Raw genomic sequence first — 27,619 nt, 5'->3', positions numbered from 1 at the left:
ATGCAGATGACACCCTGCTGTATTTTAGAACCCTAATGATAATATTAAGCCTGTACTAGAAGAAGTAAATTCATACAACACCCTGGCTACAGGATAAACACAGCGAAGTCCGAAATATTACCTTTAACAGAAAGCACCATCAAACCGGTGGAATTACAAGGGCTGCGATGGACAGACAGCACAGTTAAATATTTGGGGGTAATGGTGGCACGCACGAGCAAGCTGCTATTTGAAAAAAACCACAAAGAATATTTACATACACTTGAGCAAAAATGTAACTTATGGACAAAACACCCTATATCACGTTATGGTAGAATTGCAATCCTGAAAATGGTGGTAGTGACGAAGTTATTTTAACACTATCCCAATATGGCCTGGGACTTCGCCAAGCTACGATCACTGGTAATGATATTCGTGTGGGGTGGTGGAACAACCCGAATGAAATGGGAATCCCTTACCGAACCATATGAAAGAGGTGGCCTGGCCGCACCTGATTTTGAGCTGTACTATCTGGCAGCCCAGGCGCATTACACAGGTTACTGGTTTGGTCAAGAAACCAACATAGCACACAAGAAACTAGAAGAATAATATGGGGCATCGCCGATAGATCTTGAATCAGTAATACTGAGTGAGCGTTATGTAGACACATGCCTGCATGATCCGGTGCGCACTACATTGGACGCATGCAGGCGAATAAACGACAGGTTGGGAAATAAAAACCCATACTGTAAAAGCGTTCTACTGTGGAACTGTCCAGCTCTCCCTGTAACACTAGACACAGATACCCAAGGATCATGGGACCCAGGCATGGAAATGAAACTAGACTATCTATATCCGGGGGGCAGATTTGTTACAATTGTAGAGTTAAGGACAAAATGGGAAACAGCCCAGTACGATTACTACAATACTACTGCATGCGAGCAGCGGTCAACAAGAAAGGGCCAATGTTCCCAAAGGAACCTGAAACTAATGAATGTATCAGTATGGTAGCACAGGGAAACTGTAGAAAAGGATTATTAGCAAGAATATATGCGAAGGTGCAAAATGGGTCTAAACAACGTAACAGTGAGATTAAAGTGGGAAAGAGACACCAAAATGCTAATAGATGATGTTAAATGGCAGAAATTCTGTAATCTCACCAAATACGTCTCGTTGAATGCTAGACTCCATTTAATACAATTCAAAGTGTTGAACAGACTTCATTACACTCCGGCACAGACCTCACGATATAACCCTGACAACGCCCAAAATGTGGAATTGAAGCAGACACTAGCCAAATGTTCTGGAACTGTCCTTTAATAAAGGGCTACTGGCAACAAGTAGCAGAAACATTGCATGGAATGACTAAATACCCCCAACACTCCTTCCTCTAAAATACCTATTTAGTGATATATGAAAGGCTAAAATAACAATACAGACTCTTTAACATGGGTTGTATAATAGCCAATACATTTATTTTACTTAACTGGAAGTCAAAGGCAGCACCTACAATCCAGCAATGGCTTCAGGAATTGGCATTTACTAATGAAAAGTAAGAGGTATATGTTGGTACTGTGGTGGCATGGAGCAGACCCAAAGACATATGGGGCCTGTACCGGATATACATGAATTAACAACAAAGCTAGACAATGTGGCATGGTGACAATACTGTACTGGAAGTGCAATGTGTATTTTCGATCTAGCATGTACCAAATAATACAAATGTGACGGAAAAGTGTGTGAAAAGTGTGGCATAAAACACATGTATATGAACCCGGAAATGGTAAGATGATCTCCCTGTAACCCACTGCAAATAAGTTAAATAAAGTTTTTTTTTTTAAAACAGCAAAACCTATGACTACTGCACTGAATGGAACTTTACAATTAAGCAATAGGAATGCTTATCGAACACTGAATGTACTGAAAACCTGAAATTAAGCATTCGAAGTGTTGAATGGAATAAACCAAGTAAACAAAACAAATAATCCCTATGGCCACGTGAAAATGAATTACGTAAAATGTACAAGAATTACAGAGTGATAGGAAGGTGGGTGTGGGTAAAACACCTTTACCTGAACTTTTGTGAATGAATGCAGAGTGACAAGGCTAAAGACTGGAAAGGCTGTGTGACAAATGATGGCAGAGCCAATAGGCTGATAAGGAAAAGCCAGAAGGTTGTAAACATACACACCGAAGCCAAAGGGCCAAGAGTCAGTTATCCTGGTTGCGTGACCTGTAATGGGTGGATTGTTTGGTCTGACAACTGTGCCTAGACCAGTGAGCCCTAGATGTTGGAAACTTAAAGATATTGTAATAATGAAGATAAAGTCTTGAGCAAGGGAACACTGCGACTTGAGGAGCTGCATTGTGTGGTCTTGAGAACAAATCCTCAAGACCATTTGTTTTCTATGAACTTTGTTGCTTGGAACTTGGGGAAGGGAACCCCGAGAATTGGTTTGGAACTATATCATCTTGAACTGAAGAAAGGTCATCTTGAGACTTTCTCGTGGAACTCTTATACTTGGGGAAGGGGAGCTGAAAAAAGCTGAAAGAAGCTCAGAACTTTGAGTTGAACACTTTCTTTTGATTTTGACATTCCTACACATTGGTTAGCTTTAGTTGTGAAGGCAAGTATAGGTTTTGGACACATACTTTTAAGTTGACCTCTTGTACTCAGACTTTCCTTAGTTTGATTCAGGTAGGGAAAGCTCACCTTAGCACAGGGCAAGTTAGGCATTCTACCATCCTGACATTTAATTTAATAAGTATCTCATTTTGAACTGTAAGTCTTTTTTCTGTGACTTGCTTCATGATACCCTCACAGGACACAGACTAGGACAGGCTGCGACTAAAAAAAACCTTTTCACGTCAGATCATTCTGTGTATTTTAAAATTCTATTCTAATGCTGGGAAAGATGTCCTTGAACATCTAAGGGCACATTCCATAAGAGGCGTGGCAAACACTTCAGCTCTGCAAAGAGGTGTAGCAGTGCAGGGCATTTATAATGCTGCAACTTGGTCTACAATACAGACCTTTTAAAAACATTACTGTCTGGACACCTTGTCAGGTCAGGACGCTTTGTTTGGGAAAGTGGTTTTGCACAATATAAACTAGCAAGAAGAATCCACTGGTCCCACGTCCTATGAAACTCCTATGGGAGTCTATCATAGATGAGGAATCCGTGGGAGCACATAATCCATTAGAAGAACAAATAACGTACCTGTGGTAATGTTCTTTTTACTGGATGTTCCTATCACAGATTCTTCATCGCCCTCCCAGTCTACTTCCCTGACTGTGGGTGCATTTTTTAATACACTTCTCTCTTTCAACACCCATGCAGGTTTTCGTAAACCTCAAATCGGCTATGCAGAAAGAGGGAAAAACTAGAACTGAGGTAATGGGCGCAGTGTGTGCTATTTGTACAGTCATCAGTGTCATGTCCGGGCATGGGGATGGATACCATCGAGGGACATCGACTCGATGTTGCACATCACCCTCTGCTGTCGAAAAGGTTTCAGAGACTGCAAGTAGGATATCAGTATATCAAAGATGAGGAATCCGTGGGAGGAACATCCAGTAGAAAGAAAATTACCAGTGGTAAGTAATTTTTTGTTCTCTGCATTCAAGAAACAACAATGCAATTTCCAAGCAAGATCTCAACAAGACATTTTACTGTTCCTTTGGTGTGACAATCAGAAACAGATCTAACGCACCAAAGTGAAAGCTAAAACATGGAACAATGCTTTTATGAACTGCATAGAGTAACCGTTCACTTCACTTTATCATTACACCAAGTGGATACTAGAATTGTTCCAGTTTAACCAAGTTTACAATTAACATGCTGACCTTACAAAGTGAAGCTTGTTACGAAAATACTGCAAAATAAAACCACATTTAATTAACTAACCCTTTTCATATTTATTTGACTCACTATTAAGTCAACCTGATTTCCGTCACCAACGCAGCTCAAAGACCTGTGTGTAAATGGCCCTATACAGCCCAGGAGTGCTCAATATTAGGGTAATTTCCCTTGCCCAACCTATGGGCTTCGTCTTTGCCTCTGGTACAAAACCTGTGTGAAGGTCATTATCACAGGATAGTGATCCCTCCCTAGAGTTATATGGATTTAATATAGGGACTCTACACATTAAAATCCAATATAAAAATCACCATCAGCATCATTATCCTCATATATTAAACTGCAGCGAGGAAGGAAATGATCACCTGATATTTTAAGCATGGTTCTTTGGTCTCAGATGCTGATGAACTTAGTGAGCTATCCAAAGACGTGGAACTGTCCCCTCCTGGCTTCAGCTGGCAGCATTTTCCAAACACCCTCACCTGAGCATCATTGCATAGTTTCTGAAAGAGAATGGTTCAATATTACTTTAAGAAAACAGGGTCTCACTTATGTTTTGTACATTCTACGGCAACTGCATAAATGTAACTCAAGTGGAAACAGTCCATGAAAAATGACATATCGTCCTGGACAAAAATATTTAACAACTGTTTAAAACAGCATCACAAGCCTCCAATCAGACCTTGATCACTAATAAATATCAGTTACAATAATATAAGATGGTGTTAAGACTAGGGTACCCCAAAAGCTTTACATTTCTGTCTTCAAGGTGAGAACGCAAAAGGTCTGCGGAGCAGGCTACGGACTGCTGATTTGTGTTATCTTTTTTTGCATGGCCGAATGTACAAGTATTTGGGAAAAGGACTAGCGAGACGTGTTAGATTGTTGGATATGAAAGGTGCCTCCTTTGTCTTTGATGGTATGAAATCTTTGAATGGTTCATAACGGCGATTGTTTTTTTGGGCAGCTGAAATTGCCAAATGGCTGCCCGATTGTTGAAAGCTAAATCGCAGTCAGGCTAATAAATGCAGGATGGAATTTGAGGAGAAATATTACCTGGAAAAATATTAGGTCAAGGGAAAGGAACTTGCTCCAAAAGTATGGCCGGCTGTACGAACTGCATAATTGGAAAAAACGGAATAGCCTATTTTTCCAATAAAGAACATTTGAATTCATCAGTTGTTGATTGATTGTATATACAGTCTCTTCTCTATCAAACCCCTAACCCAAAGAAAAAAATAAAATCAAAGGCTGCATTGGTACTTTATCCAGATGAAGTTCTTTGGGAGACAAGTAGGATCTATGCCGTAGAGCCATTTGCATATGTTCACATAGTATATACACGCAGAACAAGCATTGGCAATGTCAACAGTTTGGGCTTTTGTGTAGGCATGGGAAAGATACTTGCCAGTCAGAGCCATAGTGGTATTAACTGGCCATTGATGGTAGCAGGTGAGAGAATGGTGCGAGTACATGGATACCCAATATCAGTGCCTGGCAAATGCCTAATACGCACAAATAAGACAAACCTGTTGGCTTTGCCAATGCTTGCATTTAACAGGACTTCAGTGAAGGACATACATACTGCTTATAAATCGAGTGACTGAAGGCAGACCTGGTTAAGACATTTGTATTACACCAGTAGCAGGTCCACAACGCCAATTAAGTCATGAACTCTAAGAAGACATCTTTAAAATTATGCTGGTCGGGCACGTCAAGTGCAAGGTTTGATGCTAAAGCTTGATCTAAGCGAGATCGAAGAGTTCCCATGGAGAAGTGTTTTGGGCTGGGAGGGGCAGGAACAGGATAGGAATGACCGTAGGGATTAGGATGGCCATAGGCAGTAAATGGGTGGGCAAAAAACCAAACATGAGGACATTCTGATAATCAACATCAGATCTGGTGGCTACCCATGCAGTAACTACTGCATTCCTTATAGATTACAATAACAAGTTAACAAATTAACCATTTTTCATTTCCTCAGTGACATCCTTTAATAATGTGTGCTGTGCCTTCTTTATAATTGAAGTGGCAGAATCATAAGCCAATGAATTTATGACTTCTCGTCCATCATCAGGGCTAAGTCTACAAATACAAAAAGGTACATGTTTACAATCTCTCCCAATAAAAAGTCAAAATATTTGACAAGTCTGTTTTTGTAACACACTAATCATGCATGTCTGCTGTGGCACAAAAATCACCAGTGGGTAACACCTATTAATAAAAAACAGACAATAACGTCTGTTGTTGCCTCCTTTGTGTATACATCTACCAACAGAACAAACTTGTGTGTTCACATTATTTTAAATTAGATTGTCAATCTGCATAACATTTTCTGGACTGGTGCATTCCAGATTCTGGCTGTCACCATATACAGCAGTAACCATGGGCCTCATTCCGAGATTGGTGGTAGTCATGGTGCTATTTGCGCCATGACTGCGACCAATAACGGGCCCGGCACCGGTGTAGTTCAATGGGGACTTACCGGTGTAGTCCCACTCTGGCGGGACCGGTAAGTCCCCATTGAACATGCCACTCCCCATTCCCATTTGAGCCCCCATAGGGCTCAATGGGAATGGGGAGGGCGCTAATAACGGGCTTGCGACTTGCAAGCCCGTTATTAGCGCCCTGGTCCCTTAGCAGAACCCGTAAAGGACGTGTGGTCCGACCACACATCCCTTACGGTTCCCGCTAAGGGACCTCGGAATTGGGCGGTAGGGGATTACCGGCGCCGGTCTCCTTACCGGTGCCAGTAAGGCCTTACCGCCAACCTTGTAATGACCCCCTATGTGTGTACCTCGCTTTAAAAACATAGTGTTGCCCGCTCACTAGATCAACAAATAGCCAAACACCTACAAGCTGTGTGTCCCTCCTCAGATGCAATTTCTCCCGATCTGTACTCCAATTAAATAGTTTTGGCGTATAACACCTAATGGCCCAAACTAAAAAGCGAACAAGGGAATTGTAAAAGACAGAAAACAGAGAATTTCTTATCTCAGTGCGAGTCTGCAGTAAAATAAAAGATGGGCAGAATAAATGAATACAGAGCCGGGTCTTTTGTTGGTGGTGGGAGAGCCGTGCAAGCCTAGGAGTACAAGAGCAAGAGAGACCGAGACAAAGTGAAAAAAATGAGTGACAGAAAGGCAGAAAGGCAGAAAAGGTGGTAGCAAGTACTGCCAGGCCCTCATCATGGAGTGAGAGGAAAAAAGAAAATACTGAATCACAAAACATACATGTTAAAAAAATGAAATTGTTGCCACCCCCATATTTTTCAAGCGAATATAGCACCCTAGGACAGAACTAGCCATCGATGGGAGGCTGGAGTGCACTATGTGGGTCTAAAGGTATAGCAGTGTTTTTTGCCTTGCCCCCAGGATTAATTGGTCATTCAGTCTGTCCAGATTTACCTAGAATTTAGTAAGCATTCACCAGAGTAACTTTGAATATGTTGAACCTTAACAGACATAACAAAAAACACAGTAACTAGTTTCCCTAAATTCAGAAGTTTCAATTCCTCTACACGAAAGTACTGTAAATTCCATGTTAATGGTAAACCACCAGCATCACAAATAGAATACTTAAGGCACATCACAAATGCTCAGCGGAAGGGAAGATGTAGTTGTGAGCCTTACACCTGGTTGATTTCCCTTCGCTGGCCAGCCCGCAACATCGGGCAGAATGTTCCAACATGCCAAATTGAGGCAACCATAAAGACATTATGGTGTTTTGGCCAACACATACAATTTAAAAGCTTGCATCACTAAATGCTTTGTTGCTGACCTTTTGTTGGTACATTCGACTTCTTGCGCAATAAAACTACCTGAACAAAGCACATTTCCAGAGATGAAGACTGCTCGATGAAGACTGGAAATTAATACCTAATAACTGGCCCTCGTGGAAGCAAGTACACTAGTCACAAAAAGACTAATGCCTTAATGTATTTTAATCTCAATATGCACCAACTCTCCAGTGCTTGAAAGAACAAATGCACATTCTGAAAGATGTAACACTACAATTCAAGAGTTATGCAACAGTCTTTTAATAAGTGCAGAAAATAGTGTATTCCTCTTAAAAAATGTGAAACCTGTGACAGGGGTGGAATTTGCCACAAAACTGAAGAGTTTGTAACATTACGTTCCTGGGTCTTATTACGTAACAACCTTTATCTTTTTATGGCCCTTTTGCACTTTCTTCTGTGTGAAATTAGTAACGTTGAATGTCTGTTGCTAAGGAATTGAGCCTACTGTTACAAGTACTTGACTCAAATGTGACAGGCCAGAGTGTTATGTGCAGGTGCTGTGTTGTGCAGTTATCCAATATACCCACAACAACACAACTCAGTGCTACTCTACAGAGTGGACAACTGAGCACGGCTTCATGAAAAGGTTGCTGGGATTTTTCTTTTAACAAGTTCTTACAAGTTCTTACAATCATCAGGCTGTCCAAAAACTGAAGTTCACGCTCTACATGAAATGTTACCAGTTTCAACCAATATAAAGGTTAAGTAAACACTGGATATGTACAAAAATAATTAATTGATTGTTCGGCTTCTATATATTCTCCCAAACGTAGAAAAATAATTAGTAAGTAGTTTGCGCCGCAAACACACAGATGACACTTTATTGTGATTTACCAAATCAATGTGTGCTGAAGAATGGAGGGATGTCTCCCTTCGCTAAACGTCAAAGTGACTGCCAATGAATGCCATCTTGTGTGCAGAATTCAGCAATGTTGGATGTCCATAAAGCAGTAGGAATAGGAGGCACTGCTAAGAAACCAGAACAAGCACCATCACTCTAACACACCCACCCTGGATCAGGAGGAGACTAATAACTAGGGTTTAGGTGGTTTCCCCAATGCCTGGACAAGAGATTAGTACAAATCCCAGCTCATGCAAGCAACACGGTTCTCTATTCACAATGGCATTGGGGGAAAATGAAATTGTAGTTTTAACTTACTAAACGAGGGTAAAGACCGAATGGAGTTGCCCCCATCGCCATCATGGGATGACTAAGGCTCACTGATGCAATCTTACAAGAATGACTAAAAAGCATTGTGTATGCTGCACTCTCTGCTTGAGAGTGGTAATGGTTGCTGCAGTGGTAATGGCTGGATTAAAAAACAATAAGGACCAACGAGGACTGCAAAGGAGAGCATTAGGAGTCCTTCCCCAAAAAATGGGTGGAGCTGAAAAGACATAAGCAAAGAAAGTGCAGCACATGAAAACAAAAAACAAAGATCTAGAATCGAGATCAAGAAGGAATAACATTAGAAGGTTAGACCTACCAGAGTCTGCCATTCCCTGTTTGATGGAGCTTCTCATGGTGAAAACCCTACCTAACTGCCGGAAGAAACCAATATTTTCTCAACAATTAATGGTTGAATGTCCGCACAGCTCATTGGGTCTTTGCCCTGCCCCATATAAGCCTTCCCCTCCAGTGAGGAGCATGTACCAAACTACAGAGCTCGAGAATGGATTTTGAAAGAAGGCAGAGAAACAGGAAACATACAGTTCGAGAACACTAAACTACACATAGTTCCAGATTTTACTTAATCCATAGAGTTTGCGTGCAAACATTTGTCACAGATGTTCAAATTACGGGACAGCAACATAAAACATCAGATTTGATTTCAGCAAAACTCAATATCCTTCACAATGATGGAGTCCATTCTTCACAGACCCAGATGAGGCACACTCCTATATAGTTACTAATCTAACAGCTGGCGAAGTGTTCTAGACATACAAATTTGTAGATCTGCAATACTAGATCCCAGTTACTGTTATAGATTCTTCCAACAAGCATGCCTATGGGTAGGAGACAGGGAATGTTACCTGTAAATGGCCTTAAAGAAACTGCCTAATCACCCAAATTAAAATGCTTAATTCTTTTGTTTGCATTGCTAATTTAGGGTTGTCAGTAGGTCGCTTTGACAGGTCGTTTTTAGCGATCACCTGTTATGGATGTTCGGGGTGCAGAGAGGTTTATATGGGGAAGTTAAATATGCAGTACAAGTCCGTGTCCAGGGTACACACATTAGTGCAGTTTACATAAGATATTTTACAGCTTTGTAGAATGAGGGCTAAGGACATTTTATTCATCATAGTGACTACTGTACTCCAAGGCGAATGTGACCTTTCCTCCATCCTTATGGGAACTCCTGCGTTGCAGGTACAGCACTGGAGCCATAGCAAGCCCAAGCGTACTTCCCCTTCACAAATTCAGAGGGGGCGTGGCAAGCAGGCGAGGCATGCACATGTAACCTCCAAAGTTCCTGCAGCCGCCCGCTTTCATCCAGTAATTTATCCTGTTTGTATAGTCTGGAGACAGACCCCGGCTAATCCATAGGCAGCGGAAGGCCAGGGGAATCACCCAAAATGATTCCGGGTGAGAAAGCAGCCCCCTAAATGCGCTTTTTACCTGCTGACACACAGAGGAGACAAGGCTGGCGGGGCACAGGGAGTGACCTGAGATGGTGCAGGAGGTAGCATTGTTATATATGCTGAGAGGTGCAGTGGCAGCCCTGCGTCCCGGAGACTGCATCACACTTGCAGCGGGGGCCCTCCCCCGGTGAGCTGAGACATGTGCTCGATCAGAACAGAACGGGGAGCAACACCAGGACCCCGCGCAGCGTAGCCGGGAAGATACAACTTCAAAGGGGCACCAGAGCCTTGATCAATCACAAGGAGCTGACCTCATCCCCCACTGAGAGTTAAAGGGAGGGCAGAGGCAGGGGCGCACCGCAGGGAGTGCTGCAGATGGGTCTTGTAGCCTGAAAGTGAGAAAGGGCACCAAGCAACCATAACCCCTTACAAGGCAGCAGATGGGGCCTACATGCCTCGGCTTGACAAGAGTGCGCGCCCCATCCCCACTCCACATCAACGGCGGCACTGGGGTGCACAGTCAGTGCCCCCCCCCCCAACACTGTTCTGAGGCTACGGGGGGGCACTGTGAAGGACAGTGTGTACCCCCCCCCTGGGCAACAAAAGAGCAGAGACTGCGACAGGCAGCAGCCTGTGAGGGGGCCGGCTAATGATGCAACAGCAGCGCATCAACAAGCATGCCCAACATCCCGGGAGACCCACCAAAAGTTTGGTCAATAAGAAGCTGGAGAAGAGTCAGAGATGGGGAAGAGCGGGTGGATTACGGTCAGAGGTTATCAAGGAGAGGAACACTTACAGGGCTGCAGAACACCATAATATACTGGCCGCACATCATCTGGCTGCTGAACTAGGCACAGGCAAGTCACAGCACTCTCGGGCACCCCGACGACTGGTAGAGGTGGCTAGATGAGGTAGGAGGCAAAAAGGTGCACATAGAAGCTGGAGCTGAGATGTCTGGGGTCCCCACTTACATGCAAAGTGCCTCTCTGCCACCTTTCAGTTCTTTGGTCAAGCTGGGGGAGGAGTTTACCAACTCAGAGGCGAGAGAACCAGCGGCCACAGGTAGAGAACCCAAGCCTGCTGTTGAACTTTAGTGACATCACTGAAAAACACAGCCAAATGAACCTGGGTATAGCCAGGGGAAGATGTCCCTTACAGAGAGCAGCAACAGTGTCTGAACTGCCATCGCGGAAACTCACGACAGAACACACTCCCCCCCACCCCCATCCCCCTGCAGCGATCCTGACCAGGGGAGAGGGGAGAGATGGGGGGCTAAGGCCGTCAGCCACAAATTGACTAATTCACAACCCCACCTACCCTCCTGCAGCCCGATGCGACTGCACCCCCTGCTGCCCCCAAGCGGTTAGGGTGGATCCGGCATCAACCCTGGAAGCGAGAATAGCAGAGGTGCTCCTTGCAGTGCAAAACTCTAGAACTGCACTGGAACTGCAGATAGGACATATAGGCAATTATCTGAACCTGCTGCAGACGTACATAAAGCATATGAGAAGCAGAAGGAGACAGATATTAGAGTGGCATTGGCGGAGGCAGACATACATGCACTCAAACAGCAAGTCTCCCAACTGCGGCACACAACAAAAATAATGATGGACAGGGCTAAAGATGCGAAGGGCCGATCCCGCAGAAATCACATGTGCATCATAGGCCTGCCTCAGGGTGCAGAAGGAGAGTCCATGGAGCTGTTCTTAGAAGACTGGCGGCAAAGCAACCTAGGCACTAGAGGTCCCTCAAAGTGGTTCGCAGTGGAGCGGGCCCACCATGTTCCTGTGCATAAGCCCTCGCTAATCGCCCGACCAGTGATTGAGTGCATCTTTAGCTACAGAGACCGGGATGCCATTCTCCAGATGGCGAGGAGGGCGGCCCGATACGCATGGACAAGAGCTCGCTGCTAATATTCCCAGACTACACGAAACAGGTTTAAGTCCAACGGCAGCACTTCAAAGAGGACAAGCGGACCCTGAGAGACAACGGAATATGATACATGCTCCTGTATCCAGCCAGACTGAAGATAATTAGAGAGGACAAGCAATGTTTCTGTAACTCCCCAAAGGAAGCGTGCAAGACGGAGGGAAGCTGGTCTGCTGCCCCCTGGGGACTCATGCAAGCCAAAAACCAGCAGCCATCTGGAAGCCAGCAGAGAGACCACCCCTGAAAGCCAACGATTGCATGCCAGGAAAGTCAGAGGAAGGAAAAGTAACGGTGGCAGAAAATGGCAAGCTGCAGGTGGAAGACAAGGATCCGGGAGGAGAGAGGGGGGAGGACTCCCAGATGGATTAACAAGTCTATGGAGAGGACTCATCCAGCTTATCGAAAAGCTCCCCTGCTCTGAACACTTGACACACTAGAGATGCGAGTGTTGATCTCTACACTCTAAGCGAGGTCCCACAGGATCAAACGATGGGCAGTGGAGGGAGGTAGGGAGCACAGCGGTGAAATCAACAGAGGCTTGATGTTCAAGGCAGCCTGTCAGCTCCTTGCTGAACCCCCTTCCACCAGGGGACAAAGGGGGACGCCCATCCCCCAGCGCAGGTTGGCAGTCTACCACCCCTGGAGGTGGGGGCACAACTAGCTGGCGAGTGTATAAAATACAGGCATCACAAACAGAGACCCCTCCTCCCCCATATTGCAGGGCATTGTTCAAAAAGTTCTAGTTTGGCTTCCCCTTCCTCATCCCCCAATTTGGGGGATGAGGAAGGGGAGGGGAAGGGGGAAATAGAAAGAAAGTAGCGAAGCAACATCGGGGAGGGGAGGTCAATTGTTGGAGGGAGGACGGTGGGGCAGACACAAATCCAACCGAGAACAACTTGCACAATAGAAGCCAGACGCAAACCTCAGGAACAGAACTGGGAAGGGTTATGGTCTGGGGATCACACACCTAAAATGGGAAACCTCAGCATAGTTAACTGGAAGGTGCAAGGGATGGGCCTAGCCACGAAGAGGAGGGAGATACTGAGCTTCCTGAAGAGGTGAGGGGTGCACTTAGCGCTATTGCAAGAGATGCACTTATCCAAAGCAGAATTTTGAAAAGGTCAGAGCGAGTTGGGGCAGGGAGATGTATGGCTCACACTTTTCAACTTATTCCAGAGGGGTCTTAACATAAATAGCCAGAGGGACCCCACTGCAAATCTCCAAAGCCATATGAGGACGGTAGGTTGCAGATCTATGTAGGTATCCTGGAGGGCAGGGATATCTGCATCACAAACTCCTATGCAAAAACATAGATAACTCCTATTTTCCTGGGGTGGCGCAGCTACTGGGGAGATAAGTCTACAGGAAAATTATGTGTGGGGGGGTGACTTTAATTGCTCGGTGCACCCAGAGTTGGACAGGTCGGGCCGCAGCATGGCACAAACCGCTGGCATCGAAGTCCCTCCGACAGGTGATCTAGACTTGACGGACCTGTGGCAGGAGCAGAGGGGGGATACTCCTACTCTCACCTCCATGGCACTCACTCACGCATAGACCTTCTATTAGTAAGCAGGTTCCACCTCACAGTACAGGGATGACACTTACCTGGATAAGACACTGTCAAATTATGCGCCGCTGCTGGCCTCAAAGGGGTGTAGGGGGATAAGAGGGGGCATGATACCCACGTGGAAACCTAGGGCGGAAGCACTCAGGGATGATATTTACAGAGAGGACATTCGACTGGCAATTGTAGATTACTTTGACCTTAATGAGCAGTCAGTAGAGGACTATAGGGTTTGTTTGTTTAATATTTATTATACGTGCCAGATCCGAAGGTATCAGGGCGCAGGCAGTAAGAAGTCATACAGCTTGGTACACAGGTTACATTGGTTACAAAAGTATCAGAAAAACATCTAATCTAGCAGTTAGTCGAGTCGATATATGTACATACAGTAAACAGTGGTAAAGAAATACAGACAAGATGTAGTTATTCACAGGTATGGTCAGATTCTGCAGGTTTATTTAACCTCATTTTCTAGGAGCCATATAATTAGATTTTGCCTAAATTTAGTAAAGGGTTGGGTCCATTCTAAGTGTGGTAGGTACTGAGTTCCACAGTTGAGCTTGCTTTGACTGGGAAACTGGTACACCCAATGGTGGATAGTTTAAAGCGAGGCACCTAAAGGTAGTTGGAATTCACCAGTCTCGTGGGTACAGTAGATGATTTTCTAGAAAATCTTTCTATTAGATATCGTGGTGCTTTATTGTTTAGGCATTTATGGATGAGGGATGATGTTTTTAGTCTGATTTTCTCATGTGTGGATAGCCACTTGCACTTCCTTCTAGTATCAGAAATAAGTTCTTTCCTAGAGATACTGAGTGCTGCTCTAAGGGCATTATTTTGGAGTATCTGTATTTTGTTAATAATGTATTTGTTAGCTCCAATGTATAGGGCGTTACAGTAATCTAGTTTGGATATAATGAGGGCTCGGACTAGGATCATACAGTTGTTGGATGAGAGGAATTGTTTACCGTCTCTAATTAATTTGGATGTGTAGAGGAGGCTAGAGCGTTTACCTGTTTAGTGAATGTTAGGGTGGAATGTAAGTAAAAACCTAAACTAAAGTTTTTACTTCCTTGGCAACCTTAATAAGATTCCCATCGATGATGAAAGATGAGTATTCTGTGCCAAGTCTGGTGAGAAGAGATGCGGATCCCAGGATGAGAAGTTCTGTTTTGTCATCGTTCAGACAGAGGCCATGCGTGGCCATCCATGCCTGAACGATACTTTAAATTCTATTTACAAATGCTAAATCCTTGCTATAGACCCCAGTAAGTGGTAAAAGGATCTGGGTATCGTCTGCATAATTAGTGTAGGTGATACCCAGATGGTCCAGATCATCAAACAGGGGCTTGGTGAAAATATTATACAGGGTTGGAGAGACACAAGAACCCTGGGGCACCCCACAAGTGATGGGGATGGGGTCCGCAGCTGCATATGGCGAGAAAACCTTCATGGTTCAGTCTCTGAGGAATGATTGTATCCACGCTATTGCCTCGCTGGAGAAAGGGGCAGCTGAGTCCAAGTGGCTACATAAGACATTGTGATCCACTAAGTCAAAAGCCTCCGACAGGTCAAGGAGGAGGAGTAGAACAAGTTACTCTCTTAGCTGGTAACGTTCTTTCGATGGGATGGTCTGACAACGTATTCCATATCTATGACCGTAATCACCACAGCTGTGCTGCTTCGGAAAATCTTCGGCTTCTGCGTCCTGCGTCGATTAAGTCGATACGCCGCCCTCGAGGACCTCCTACGACGGCCGACTTCACTGGATGTTATATGTAGGACGCACAACGCCCGTAGCCTCAGTTGTATTTTTTCCCCCAGAACGTGTGGCACCAGTCTTCTGCCAGTCTGACACACAAAGCCTTGCGGAAACGTAAGCTGCAATCGCATAAGAAATTCTGTAGCGGGGAAGGTAGGGAGGGAGCGATATGGAATACGTCGTCGGACCATCCCATCGAAAGAACGTTACCAGGTAAGAGATTAACTTGTTCTTCGAGGGGATTGGGTCCTCCGACGTATTCCATATCTATGACAGACTCCCAAAGCAGTACCAATGCAAGGAGGTGGGAAAAGAATTTAGAAAACAGAAATTTAGAATGCCCAATCAAATTGCGGAGAAAAGGACCACCTTGCCAAAGGCCAAATCCTGCCCACGGATGGAAACGAGGGAGTAGGGACGTGCAAAAGTATGTACCGAAGCCCAGGTGGCTGCATCACAGATGTTACCCCGCTCTGTAGGGCAGTAGAGGCAGCCATACCCCTGGTAGAATGGGCCCGTAAACCGACCGGTGGGTCCTTGCCTGCCAAGCGGTAACACTCCGAGATAGCCCAAATAATCCAGCAAGACAAAGTCTGTTTCGTCACACCTTGTCCCAAACGCTTTCCAGCGTAACCAATGAAGAGTTGATCGTCCACTCTGACCCGGGACATGCGTATAATATAAAAGCTTAACGCTCTCCTAGGATCAAGCCTATGGAGCCTCTCCTCTTCCTTACCAGGATGTGGAGGAGGATAAAACGCCGGAAGAACCACCTTCTGGCTTAAATGAAATTCCGACACCACCTTCGTAAGAAAGGAAGGACGAACTCTAAGGACAACCCTGTCCTTATGAAACACAGTGAAGGGTGGCTTAACTGAAAGTGCCTGTAACTCACTCACTCTGCGAGCGGAAGTGACCGCACCCAAAAAGACAGTTTTAAGAGCTAACAGTCTCAAAGGGCATGAATGCAAAGGCTCAAACGGAGCACCCATCAAAAACTTGAGAACAAGGTTCAAATCCCAACCGGTCACCAGGAAAGGTGACGGAGGGAACACATTAGTGAGCCCTTTCAGAAACTGAGAAATTAAAGGAATTTTAAAAGAGGAACACTCTTCAGACGAGCGCTTAAATATGGACAGCGCCACCAGGTAACCTTTAACGGTACACACTTGCAGGCCCCTGTTGGCCAAAGAAAGCAAAAAAGACAGAACCATGGGAATGTCGCATGCAAAAGGATCCACATTCTTAACCCTGCACCAGTCGCAGAACTTATGCCAAAGGCAACGGTACAGGGACTTTGTTGCTGGCCGTCTGGCCGAGAGCAACACCTCCATCACGTCTTCAGGGAGGTCCCAATCCATACACCTCAACCTTTCAGAAACTAAGTGTAAAGGTTGAGGGATCTGACCCCCCTCCCGTGAGAGCAGATTGGCTCGGTAGGGAAGACGACGTGGAGGGCAGATGGACAAGTCGAGAAGGTCCGGGTACCACATCCTCCGGGCCCACACCGGAACAATGAAGATCATCCGGGAACCGAACCTCCGTAACCTCTGCAGTACTTGTGGGATGACGGGGACTGGAGGAAACTCGTACAGTAGTGGGAATGACCACTCCACCACGAAAGCGTTTCCTAAGGCTCCTTTTGGAGGAAATTCCCGCGAGCAGAACCTCTCGCACTTCCGGTTAACACTGGAGGCGAAGAGATCCACTTGAGGGGTCCCCCACGTGGCGAAGATCTCCAGGAGAATCTCCTGAGCCAACTCCCACTCTTGAGAGATCACGCTCTGCCTGCTCAGAGCGTCCGCCGTCTCGTTTTCGTCTCCGGCCAGATGAACTGCCGAGATCGAAACTTCCTGCTTGATTGCCCAGAACAGAGCTGCATCGCCTCCCTGCACAGAGGAAGTGACCCTGCCCCCCCTTTTTGTTGAGGTAGTGCATGGACACCGTGTTGTCCGTCAGGATCAGGACATTCTTCCCTCGCACAGTCGGCAGAAAAGCCTTCAGGGTTAGCCTGACGGCCCTCAGCTCCAACAGATTGATATGGAGTCTGGACTCCGACTGAGACCAACGACCGCTGACTGTCAACTCGTTGGCATGAGCTCCCCATCCCGTGAGGGATGCGTCCGTCACGATCGTCACCTCCAGCCAGGGTAGCCAAAATGGAGCCCCCTTCATCAGATTGTCTTCGACGGCCCACCACAGAAGGTCCTGGGCGACCGAGGACGGCAGCTGAACAGGTTCCGACATCCTGCCGGAGGACTGAGACCACTGGAGCTTGAGTGCCCATTGCAAAGATCTCATCCGCAACCTGGCCTCTGGCACCAGAAGAATGCAGGATGCCATGAGGCCGAGCAATCTCAAGAACTCGAACGCTGGGAGACTCTGGGCAAGCTGAAACTTGTGCACCATCTGCTGAATGTGATGAGCCCTCACCTGGGGAGGAAAACACTGCCCCAGGGACGTGTCGAGCACTGCTCTGATGTTCCGGGACCTCTGAGTTGGTGTCAGATGGGACTTCTTTAAGTTGAGGAAGAAGCCCAGCTTGTGGAGGGAGTGGCAGGTGCTTGACCGATGATCCAGGACTTGCTTGGGAGAGCTCGCCCTGATCAACCAATCGTCCATGTAGTGAATCCCCCCTTTCCAGAGGTGCGCTGCCACCACTACCATGAGCATGGTGAAGACCCTCGGGCGGAGGTCAATCCGAAACGGCAGGACCCGAAACTTAAAGTGCGAGTCACCAACCGCGAACCTCAGGTACTTCTTGTGCTTTGGATGTATCGGCACATGAAAATAAGCGTCCTTGAGGTTGAGAGACACCAACCAGTCCTGAAGATGAAGGGCCTGGAGGACTTGAGAGAGAGAGAGAGAGAGAGTAACCATCTTGAACTTGTCCTTCCTGAGGAGTTTGTTCAAACCGCCTAAGTCCATGATGGGTCTCAATCCCCCGTCTTTCTTGGAAATCAAAAAATAAGGGGAATACCATCCCTTGTTCCTCTCCGCTACAGGCACCAGTTCTATGGCTCCTTTCTCCAGCAGGGATTGAATTCCCTGCGCAAGGAGCGGATACAGACTCTTCAAAGAGAGATTCCCCGGTGGATTGTCTTGAGGCCTCTGCCGGAAAGGAAGACAGTAGCCGTGGGTTATGATCTCCAGAACCCACACAACTGAAGTAATGGCGTGCCACTCTGCAAGATGCTGCACCAGCCTTCCCACAACCGGCGAACCATGGTTCATGGCCTCATGACTGAGCTGAAGCAGCTGCGGTGTTGCCTGAGGGCAAATAGGCAACAGCCCGAGCGGCCTTGGCACCTCGAGTACCTTGTTTTCCACCTCTGGCACTCCTACGGTGGCCCCTTTGACTGGCAGCTCCTCTCGCTTTACCAAAGGACGAGTAATAACGAAAGGAACCTCCCCTCCATTGCTGTCCCCTAGGAAGAAAAGGCGGAGGTTGGCGAACTGCAGCACCCAACGACTTTGCTGCAGCTTTGGAGGTCTGCAACCTCTCAAGGCTCTCGTCAGCCTTGCTGCCAAAAAGATGTTCCCCGTCAAAGGGCATGTTGAGGAGCCGGGCCTGTACATCAGGAGCAAATGCCAACTTCCGCAACCACGCAAACCTGCGTATCACGGTGCTCACCGCCATGGACCGGCTGACGCAATCTGCCATGTCCAAACACGACTGAACGGCCTCACACATGGCGTCCTTACCATCCTGAACCATGGCAAGGAAACCATCCTGTACATCTCCTTCGGGAATATGTTCAGCCACTAAGGAAACACCGTTCCACAGTGTGTGCGTGAAAAGTGACAATGCACATACAGAGTTGGCCGCCTGAAGCGCCATACCCCCTGAAGAAAACACTTTCTTCGCCCAGCCGTCAAAACGCTTGTCGTTCCCCATCAGGAGGGATGGTAGGAAACGACGCCTGCTTTGCCTGGGCCGTAGCCGCCTGCACCACCAAACTCTCCGGAGTGGAGTGCTTGGTCAAGTAGCAGGAGTCGCTACTGGCTGGGCGGTATTTTTGTGGCAAAGACTTGCCCACTGCCGGGAGACACTCCGGAGCAGTCCAAGCCGCCGCCACCCTCCTCTGTAGAGCCATATGGAATGGCAGTACCGGGTCAGTTGGTGGACCTTGGTCGAGGATATCCGTAAGGTCATCCTGAAGAAAATCCCCTGGGTGAGCAGACCATCCCAAGTACTCGGTGACCCTGGACATAAGGCGCCGGTACGAGGAGTAGGCATGAGTGCCAGGCTCAGGCCTACAAAACTCCACATCCGGAGAGGTGTCCAGCCCACTGGCATCGTGCAGGGATTGCCGCAGGTCTTCAATTTGGCTATAGCCCGAGAAAATCTTGTCCGGGACCGTATCCGGAACCATGCCATCATCAGAGCCCTCATCCACCTCCGAAATAAACTCAAGCTGGCGGAAAGAAGGCACAGAATGCGGAACAAAGCCATGCTTGGCCTTTGCCAGAGCCTTTCTAGGCGGTTCCACCGAGCCCGGGGAACCCCCCTCGAAACAGCCTCGAAAGGCGTTGGGTGAATCGGCGTCGACGCCAAACGCGGTGCCGAAAGCATCGATGGCGCCAACACAGTCCTCAAGGCCGGGGCCCCGTGTGTGTCCCTCGACAGCCGGGGCGCCGATGGCGTCAACTACTTCTTCGAAGGCGGGGCCTCGAAAGAGTCCGTTGACGACCTCGGCGTCTTCCTTGAAGACACCACAGGTTCACACAGTCTCGAGCGCGTCGAGGACCGGGACCTGGACCTGGAACGGGCATGCCGAGAACGATTCCCCTTGTCCGAGCGGGACCACTCCCGCGAGCCGTGACGACCACCCGAGCCCGAAGGCGTGCGAGCGGTGTCTCTCGACCGATCATGACCGACCCCAATCGGAGGCGCGGACGGACCAGTGCCCTGCGAGTGGAGAATCGCCAACATTTTCTTCCCGAAGGAAGCCCATTCCTCCGGCGTCGCATGCTTGGTGCGGTAAGCGACACGCCGACGGGCGGAGTCCTCGGAAGAGGATGGGGAAGGCGACCGATGACGGCGTTTCCGGGAGTGCCTCGAAGAGGCAGAGGAGTGGCGGGACCGACTCCGGGACCGAGACCCACTGGACTTCCGATGACGACGCGGAGAGTCGCCTCTCGAATCATCCGTCGAAAGCCCTGCAGACCTCGACTTCCGTGGCTTAGACACCTTACCTACCGATAACTTCTTCTTGCGCTCCCGCAAGGCTTTAGACGTGAGCGACTGGCAGTCAACACAGCCATCCGTGTCATGGGCCTCCCCGAGGCACCAGAGGCAGGCGTTGTGCGAGTCCGTAACCGACATCTTGGACCCCAGTCCCTGCACTTCTTAAAGCCCGGACACGGTGTGGAAGACGAGGTAGACATCTTCACAAAGAAAGACTTCACAATACGAAACAGGTTCGAAGAACCGAGAACGAACAGGAACTCCAAAGATTCGAGGCGCGCCGAGATCTCCGAAGCGAACACGTTCGCGGAAAAAACGGAACTGAGGCTACGGGCGTCGTGCGTCCTACTTATAACATCCAGTGACGTCGGCCGTCGGAGGAGGTCCTCGAGGGCGGCGTATCGACGTCATCGAAGCAGGACGCAGACGCCGAAGATTTTCCAAAGCAGCACAGCTGTGGTGATTACCGTCATAAATATGGAATACGTTGGATATGGAATACGTTGATATGGAAATGAAGTTTACCACTGTCTCTTAATTTGTCTATTTGGGCTTTAGAATTGATGAGTGCTGTTTCTTTGCCATGTAATGGCTAGAAACCAGACTGACATGAGCCTAATAGTTGATTAAGTTCTAAGAAGTTCTGGATTTGGATATATGCAACCATTTGTAAGATTTTCAACAGGAATGGCACAGTGGTGATGGGCCTGTAGTTAGTCGGAATGGAGGGGTCTAACGTTTGCTTCTTAAGGAGTGGGAGTACCCAGGATTCCTTAAGGTTGCTAGGTATCGTGCCAGATGTAAAGGAGGCATTGATAAGCTTGGTAATGAAGGGTGCTAGATTCCTAGCGGCGTCCTTGATAAATTGTGCTGGGCATTGGTCACCCTTACAGTTAGATGGTTTGAGACCCAATGTAACTTTCTTGACCTCTATAATAGAGACTTTGGAGAAGTGAAATTGGGTGACATGTTTGATTTTAGGTGGTGCCGTGTTGTTAGATGGTATCATAGAAGTTAGTGACGCTTTCTTTAGTGCTATTTTATTTTGAAGATTAGAGACTTTGTTGGCTAGCGCATGCTGGATATCAGCGCACCATGTTTTGTCTTTGACACCGTTGTCTTGGGATATGATAGGAGTTTCAAATTCTTTTAAAATAGTGAAGAGTGAAGGGTGATTTGGGATGCGTTTAAGGTCACCATATGGGGGGAAATGCATAGCCACCACCCACGGAGTCCGGAGTGAACGGTTGACCCACTTTAACTCTGAATCCCTGATTCAATGCTTAGGAGGAGACCTGGTTAAAGGCTCCTCATGCAGAGCAGAACTCCTGAGGAAGTGGTTTAAGGAACGCATTGTGGCAATGGTAAGACAGACAAGTGACCACAGCTCAAGGGTGTTTATTGAATTTTTGCAAGGGGATGATAAATGCCTATCTAAACCGAAATCTAAAATGGGACCAAGTACGACCATCAAATAATAATAATGCAGTCTTTTCAAAACAAAAAGGGTCAATACTAAAAAACCTATTGCCAATCCTTAGCACTAATTTACAAATAGTGTGGGGTGTAGTTCATGAAAAATTAAAGAAGTGCTCACAAAATGATAAGTCAGGATGATTGGGCCGTTGGCCTCCCTTGCCCACATTTTCAGCACGGGGCAAGGTGGTTCACTCGAGCAAAGCGCACACTCTGGCTTTGGTGGCACGATGATAGAGTTCTCTTTTCACAGTTCAGGACCTCTTATGTCCATGTCTCTTTGCTCCTTGCAAGTCTCTTCACTCAGAGGGCCTGGTGTATAGAAAAACAACACGCAAACGTTCTTTTCCTTTTTACCAGTGTTCAATTTGGGCATTCACCCTGCAACCCCCTCAGCTGGACTCAGATCCTTTTCAAAACCAAAAAGTTCCACGTTGAATCCCCCTTTTCCGGGCTCATATCTCTTTCAACTATGTTCAGATAATTTCTTCTCGGGTGATTTCACTGTTCATCCCGGATCCCCCTCAGCCGGGATTCAGCTGCCTTTCTCTTGGTCAATTAGTCTCCCTCATCCGAGCTCGGACCAATTTCGATGTACTTTAAACTATCAAAAACCTTTGATTGTGCATGGGATTTAGCAAAACCCATGCATGACCACTTCAATCTCAGTATTCCTTTTCTTACACTCCACATCAGTTGGATACCTAACAGAGACCTTCTTATGGGCACCCACATGGCACCGGACCACTCTGTGTATGATATCTTAGGTTTCCTCCTAAAGTTCACTCACAAAGTTCAATTACTTCTTTGGTTCTAAATATACTTGCATCGCTCCTTGCAAATGCCTCACACACTGTTCTCTTTGTAAAATGTTGCCACTTGCAACTTTAATTCAAAACAGAAGCTGGTTTGCCATCAGTCTCTCTGACTCACAGGCTGTGCTGGCTTTTCTGACACTGCTTTGTCGTAGGGGCCAAGGACAGTATCATTGCGGCAATCGCTCCTCCCCGCCTTGGTTATCGACGTGGGAGAGCCTCTGGTAACTCCGACCCACTGTGCAGATTTGATCAGCCTTAGTTCCCGATCTTTAGTTTCATACTTTCCAAGGCTTATGAAAGTAACGGTCTGTAGAGGTCACAGGTCCTTCACTCCTTGCGACTCTCTGGTTTCACTGTACTTTTCCTTGTATTAAACTGCCATCTTGGAACTGCCGTTTCCTCGTGTGCTTTGCCTCGCTTAGAGTGTGCTTTCATGCTCCGCCTTTTATCAGTGTGGGGATGTTTGATGAAGTCAGGTGTGTGTAATCTGTAATTGCCTGACCTTGGCTGCCAATGGTGTTGGGACATGTCAGGTATACGGTTCTGGTGTTAGTCTATTGTCGCTCACGGTGAACTGTCCATGAGAAAGAGTTTGTGTTGGAAAAGGGGTGGGGGGTTGAATTCCTAGGTATTGTACCTGGTAGTATGGGGAAAGAGTGTTATTGGGAAGCGGATACCGTGTTTCACCCTCCAGGGTCCCACTACCACTCCCCGAGGACCTCTCATCCAGGTGATCCTGCTGCACTAGTTCACCCCTAGGAACTGCATCCAAAAGCGATGGCTGTTTCCTGGCCACCTGGATGACAGTTCCCTGGGGACTAGCAGGTGAGACACCCTCAGGTTTCTCACAGTGGGGACTGAGTGAGAGTGGAGGACCAGGAACAATTAGGGAACCATGACCACGCTCAATATATTCTGCGGATCCACGGGGAAGTGGACAAAGCAGGGTGACTCCTGCCTGGTCGCTCAGGAGAGAAAGCTTGAGGGATGTGATCACTCACTTAGTCACGGATGAAGGGGTAGCAGTCACACAAGAGGTAAAAAACAGGGCTTTCCAGAAATTCTATATGGACTTGTAAACTAGTGGGGGTCCACTAAATAGAGGAGGTATGATGGACATCCTAGGGCAAGCCCACCTACTGTGACCACTAGCTGCTGCACTGGAGGAGTTAGAGGGACCAATAACAGAAAAGGGAGATAAGGATGGCTAGCAACTCAGGCAAAAGGGGTGGTGGGTTGGGTGGCCGCCCCACAGAATTCTTGGTAGCCTATGCAGACCTCCTGACCCCTAAACTGAAAATTCTCTACGACGAGGCCTTTAACAAGAGTACACTATCCGACTCCATGAGGGAAGCTGGAAGTGGTGCTGGAGAAACTGGGTAAAGAGCCACAGAGGTGTGAGTCATATGGCCCGATATCCCTGCTAAACGTAGATGAGAAGATCCTGGGCAAAGTCCTAGCAGACAGGCTGGCACAGCATACAACAGGGTTGGTTCATCCCGACCAGTGTAGTTTTGTTGAAGGGCGGAATACGACGATGAACCTATATCGCCTGCATCACATTAAGGAGAGGGTGGGGGAAGTACAGGGGAACCTGGCGGTAGTAGCCATAGACAGATTTAAAGCTTTTGATTCCGTGGAATGGAAGTGGCTCTTCCAGGTATTGACCAAGATGGGGTTTGGTCCAGACAAGTGGAAAAAGATAGAACTCAAGTATCAAACCGCCCCCGCCCCCTGGCTAGAGTGAAAGCAGGCACGGAAATGACTCCCATGGGGCAACTAGAAAGGGGTACACGGCAGGGGTGCCCCCTCCTCTCTATCCTATTTGCCATGACCTTAGAACTCATGGCAAACTTTCTCAGGGACCAACCACATGCATAACAGCAGTGGTCCTGGAGGTTTGGAGGCAGGCATGCATCAAACAAACTGTGGGAGGGGTACAGCCCTGATATACCACCAAGAGCAGACACTGAAATTTCAAAATCATAAGTGACATCGGCTCGAGCAGATGCACAGGCACCAATCTCAATACACTAGGGAATATGTTCGAGGGAGGGATTGTGATGCCACTTAAAGATTGGGTGCAGAAATTCAACATGCCAGAATGGCAATTCTTAAATTTCGCCTGCCTGAAAAAGAAGCTAGCTAAAAAATGCACTCTATACTAGAGGAACTCCAATCACCCCATCTCTGCACAACGTTCTAACGATGGGGGCAGAAAAACACACAGTCACAAGACTCTATTCAGCACTGCAAGAGTAGGTAATCGCCCCCCCCTAAGGGTGAAGGAAAAGTGGGAGCGAGATCTGGGGGAACCACTGGAGGAGAAAAGGTGGGCTTAAATATGCGTCAACATGCCAAAAGTCTCCGGCAACACAGACTTTAAACTGATACAATTTAATATCAAATAACACCTTAAAAACAACACATGATAAACATGCAGACCCCCACACACCTGTCCGAGATGTAAGGAAGGGTCCGTCGGCTTCTGGCACATGGTATGGGCATTTCCCAGGCATAGAAAAATATTGACAAGAGATTATCGACAGAGTCGACAGCCTTTTGCGGAGACATTTGGAGTGCACACCTGGGGTATGCCTGTTGGGGATGCTCCCGGGAGGAAAAAGGAAAGAAAGGAAACGCTCTAATAAGATTGTGGTCTTCCTATTGGTACTTGTAAACATCCCATGGAAGAACCCTTAAAGCCACCAACTACAACAATGGACCAGAACGTTTTAACATGGGCTGCAGTGGAAAAAGCTATAGCAAAGGGGTAAAGGACAGAGTGGGATGCAGGTGCCTTGAATCCGCAATGGGGCACTCTACTCAATGACATTCACACCTCATCAGATGTCCTTCCCCCTTGAACGATAGGGTGGGCGTACTCGAAATTGTGACAAACCGGAGGCCTGAGAGGCACTCAGTAACTGTGGGAGTGAAGAAGTTGGGAAAGCCCCTCCCAAGAGACAGCGGATTCAGGACATCTAGTGCTTTCTGGAGTTGTATCAGGCAGGAGGTAGGGGGGGTATTATGAGGGTGGATAGGGGGGGAGTGGAGCATGGGAAGAAGTATTCATGGTTAACTGATGTTCTGTTTGCAAAGAAACTCAATACACAAATGTTTTTTTAAAAAAAAGAATTTAGAGAGCGCGGACCGTGGCTGCGTGCACATAGCATGACCACGAACAGAAACCAGCCTCTCTCACTCCTTCCCCTTAGTAACTGATCCACTGAGAAGACCAAGAACACCTATCCAAGTAGTTTTACGGGGAGGGAAGCATGTCTTATGGAGGAAAGGGGCAATGGACTAGGAGTACAATAGTTACTACAGTGGGAAACGTTTCCTTACTCCTACATCCCATCACCTTTCCTCCATATTTATGGGAGACTAACAAGCACTACTCTAACCCAGGAGGGAGGACCGCCTGTCCGAATTGGGCATAAGTCTTCGAGATGGAGTCCAGTGCATAGTAAAGTTTACAAAAAGCTGATGGACAGGCCCAAGTGGCTGCCTTCCATATGGCCTCCCAAGACACATGGTGTTGGAAAGGCTACAGTAGCCCTATGTTGCACTCCTAATGGGATAGAATCCCCTATTGGTTTTGATATGTAGTATGTGAGAAACTCTTCAAAAACAGGGTAGTCTGGTACTCATGTATCTTCATAGCCACGTTAGGCTATGTATTACAATAAGAAGGATGTCCACCTGATAAGGTCAGTTCAAAAACCACCAAGAACGTTCACACTACAGGTGCACAACATATTTTATATGTGTATATATCACGTCCAGAGGCCGTGTGAGTGAATTGTTAGGCGGTTGCTCGCACAGTGCGTGTGCTGCATTCACGAAGCAGACGCAGTGTAAGAGACTGCTTGTCGGACGTCTCTTACACTGCGTCTGCTTCGTGAATGCAGCACACGCACTGTGCGAGCAACCGCCTAACAATTCACTGACACCCGGGGTGACCTATATTCACCTTTGGACGTGATTGTAGTACATGATCCCTATTTTCTACACTAAGGAATACCCATTTACGTATAAAGGAACTTCACATTTCCTGCCCTGAAGATGGATTCAACTGAATCCGAAACGCGTTGGCACTTGATTACATCTAGGAGTGTTTAGGACAAAAACATTATCATTATTCCTGAATGTGAATTATTGGATGTTATGTTACAAATCATCCACACCGCTGGATTTTCATACACTGTGTTAATTTTGAATCTGAACTATCATGTGAATTGTACGCTTACATCAAATGGAGAGTCCTTTGATGTTATTTGTGATTTGTTAACTTTGAGTTTGATACCTCATCCATGTGTATGTTTGAGACTTGGATTTGAACTGACCTATCTCTTATTTTTCCTTTTTGTAATGTGTTTAATTACCACGTGATATATACACATATAAAAATATGTTGTGCACCTGTAGTGTGAACGTTCTTGGTGGTTCTTGAACTGACCTTATCAGGTGGACATCCTTCTTATTTTAATACATAGCCTAACACGGCTATGAAGATACATGAGTACCAGACTACCCTGTTTCTGAAGAGTTTCTCACATACTACATATCAAAACCAATAGGGGATTCTATCCCATTAGGAGTGCAATATAGGGCTATCGGTTGGCAACACCCGATGTACGTTTTTCTTTCTGTGT

General features: G+C 47.0%; 1 protein-coding gene across 5 annotated transcripts in view; it reads right to left on the bottom strand.

Moving 5' to 3' along the window:
• FNIP1 (folliculin interacting protein 1) overlaps window positions 1-27,619 on the bottom strand; it is a 735,567-nt gene that overhangs the window by 457,720 nt on the left and 250,228 nt on the right. For all 5 annotated transcript variants that reach the window (XM_069652526.1, XM_069652529.1, XM_069652527.1 and 2 more), the window contains exon 3: window positions 4,205-4,342. In XM_069652526.1, the coding sequence (XP_069508627.1) occupies window positions 4,205-4,342 (138 nt within the window). The remainder of the gene's footprint in view (window positions 1-4,204; window positions 4,343-27,619) is intronic.

This window comes from Ambystoma mexicanum, chromosome 3p (assembly GCF_040938575.1).
Source record: "Ambystoma mexicanum isolate Mex_15411 chromosome 3p, UKY_AmexF1_1, whole genome shotgun sequence".
Lineage (NCBI taxonomy): Eukaryota > Metazoa > Chordata > Amphibia > Caudata > Ambystomatidae > Ambystoma > Ambystoma mexicanum.
The sequence above is the reverse complement of the archived record's forward strand: the minus strand, read 5'-3'. Positions and strand labels throughout refer to the sequence as shown.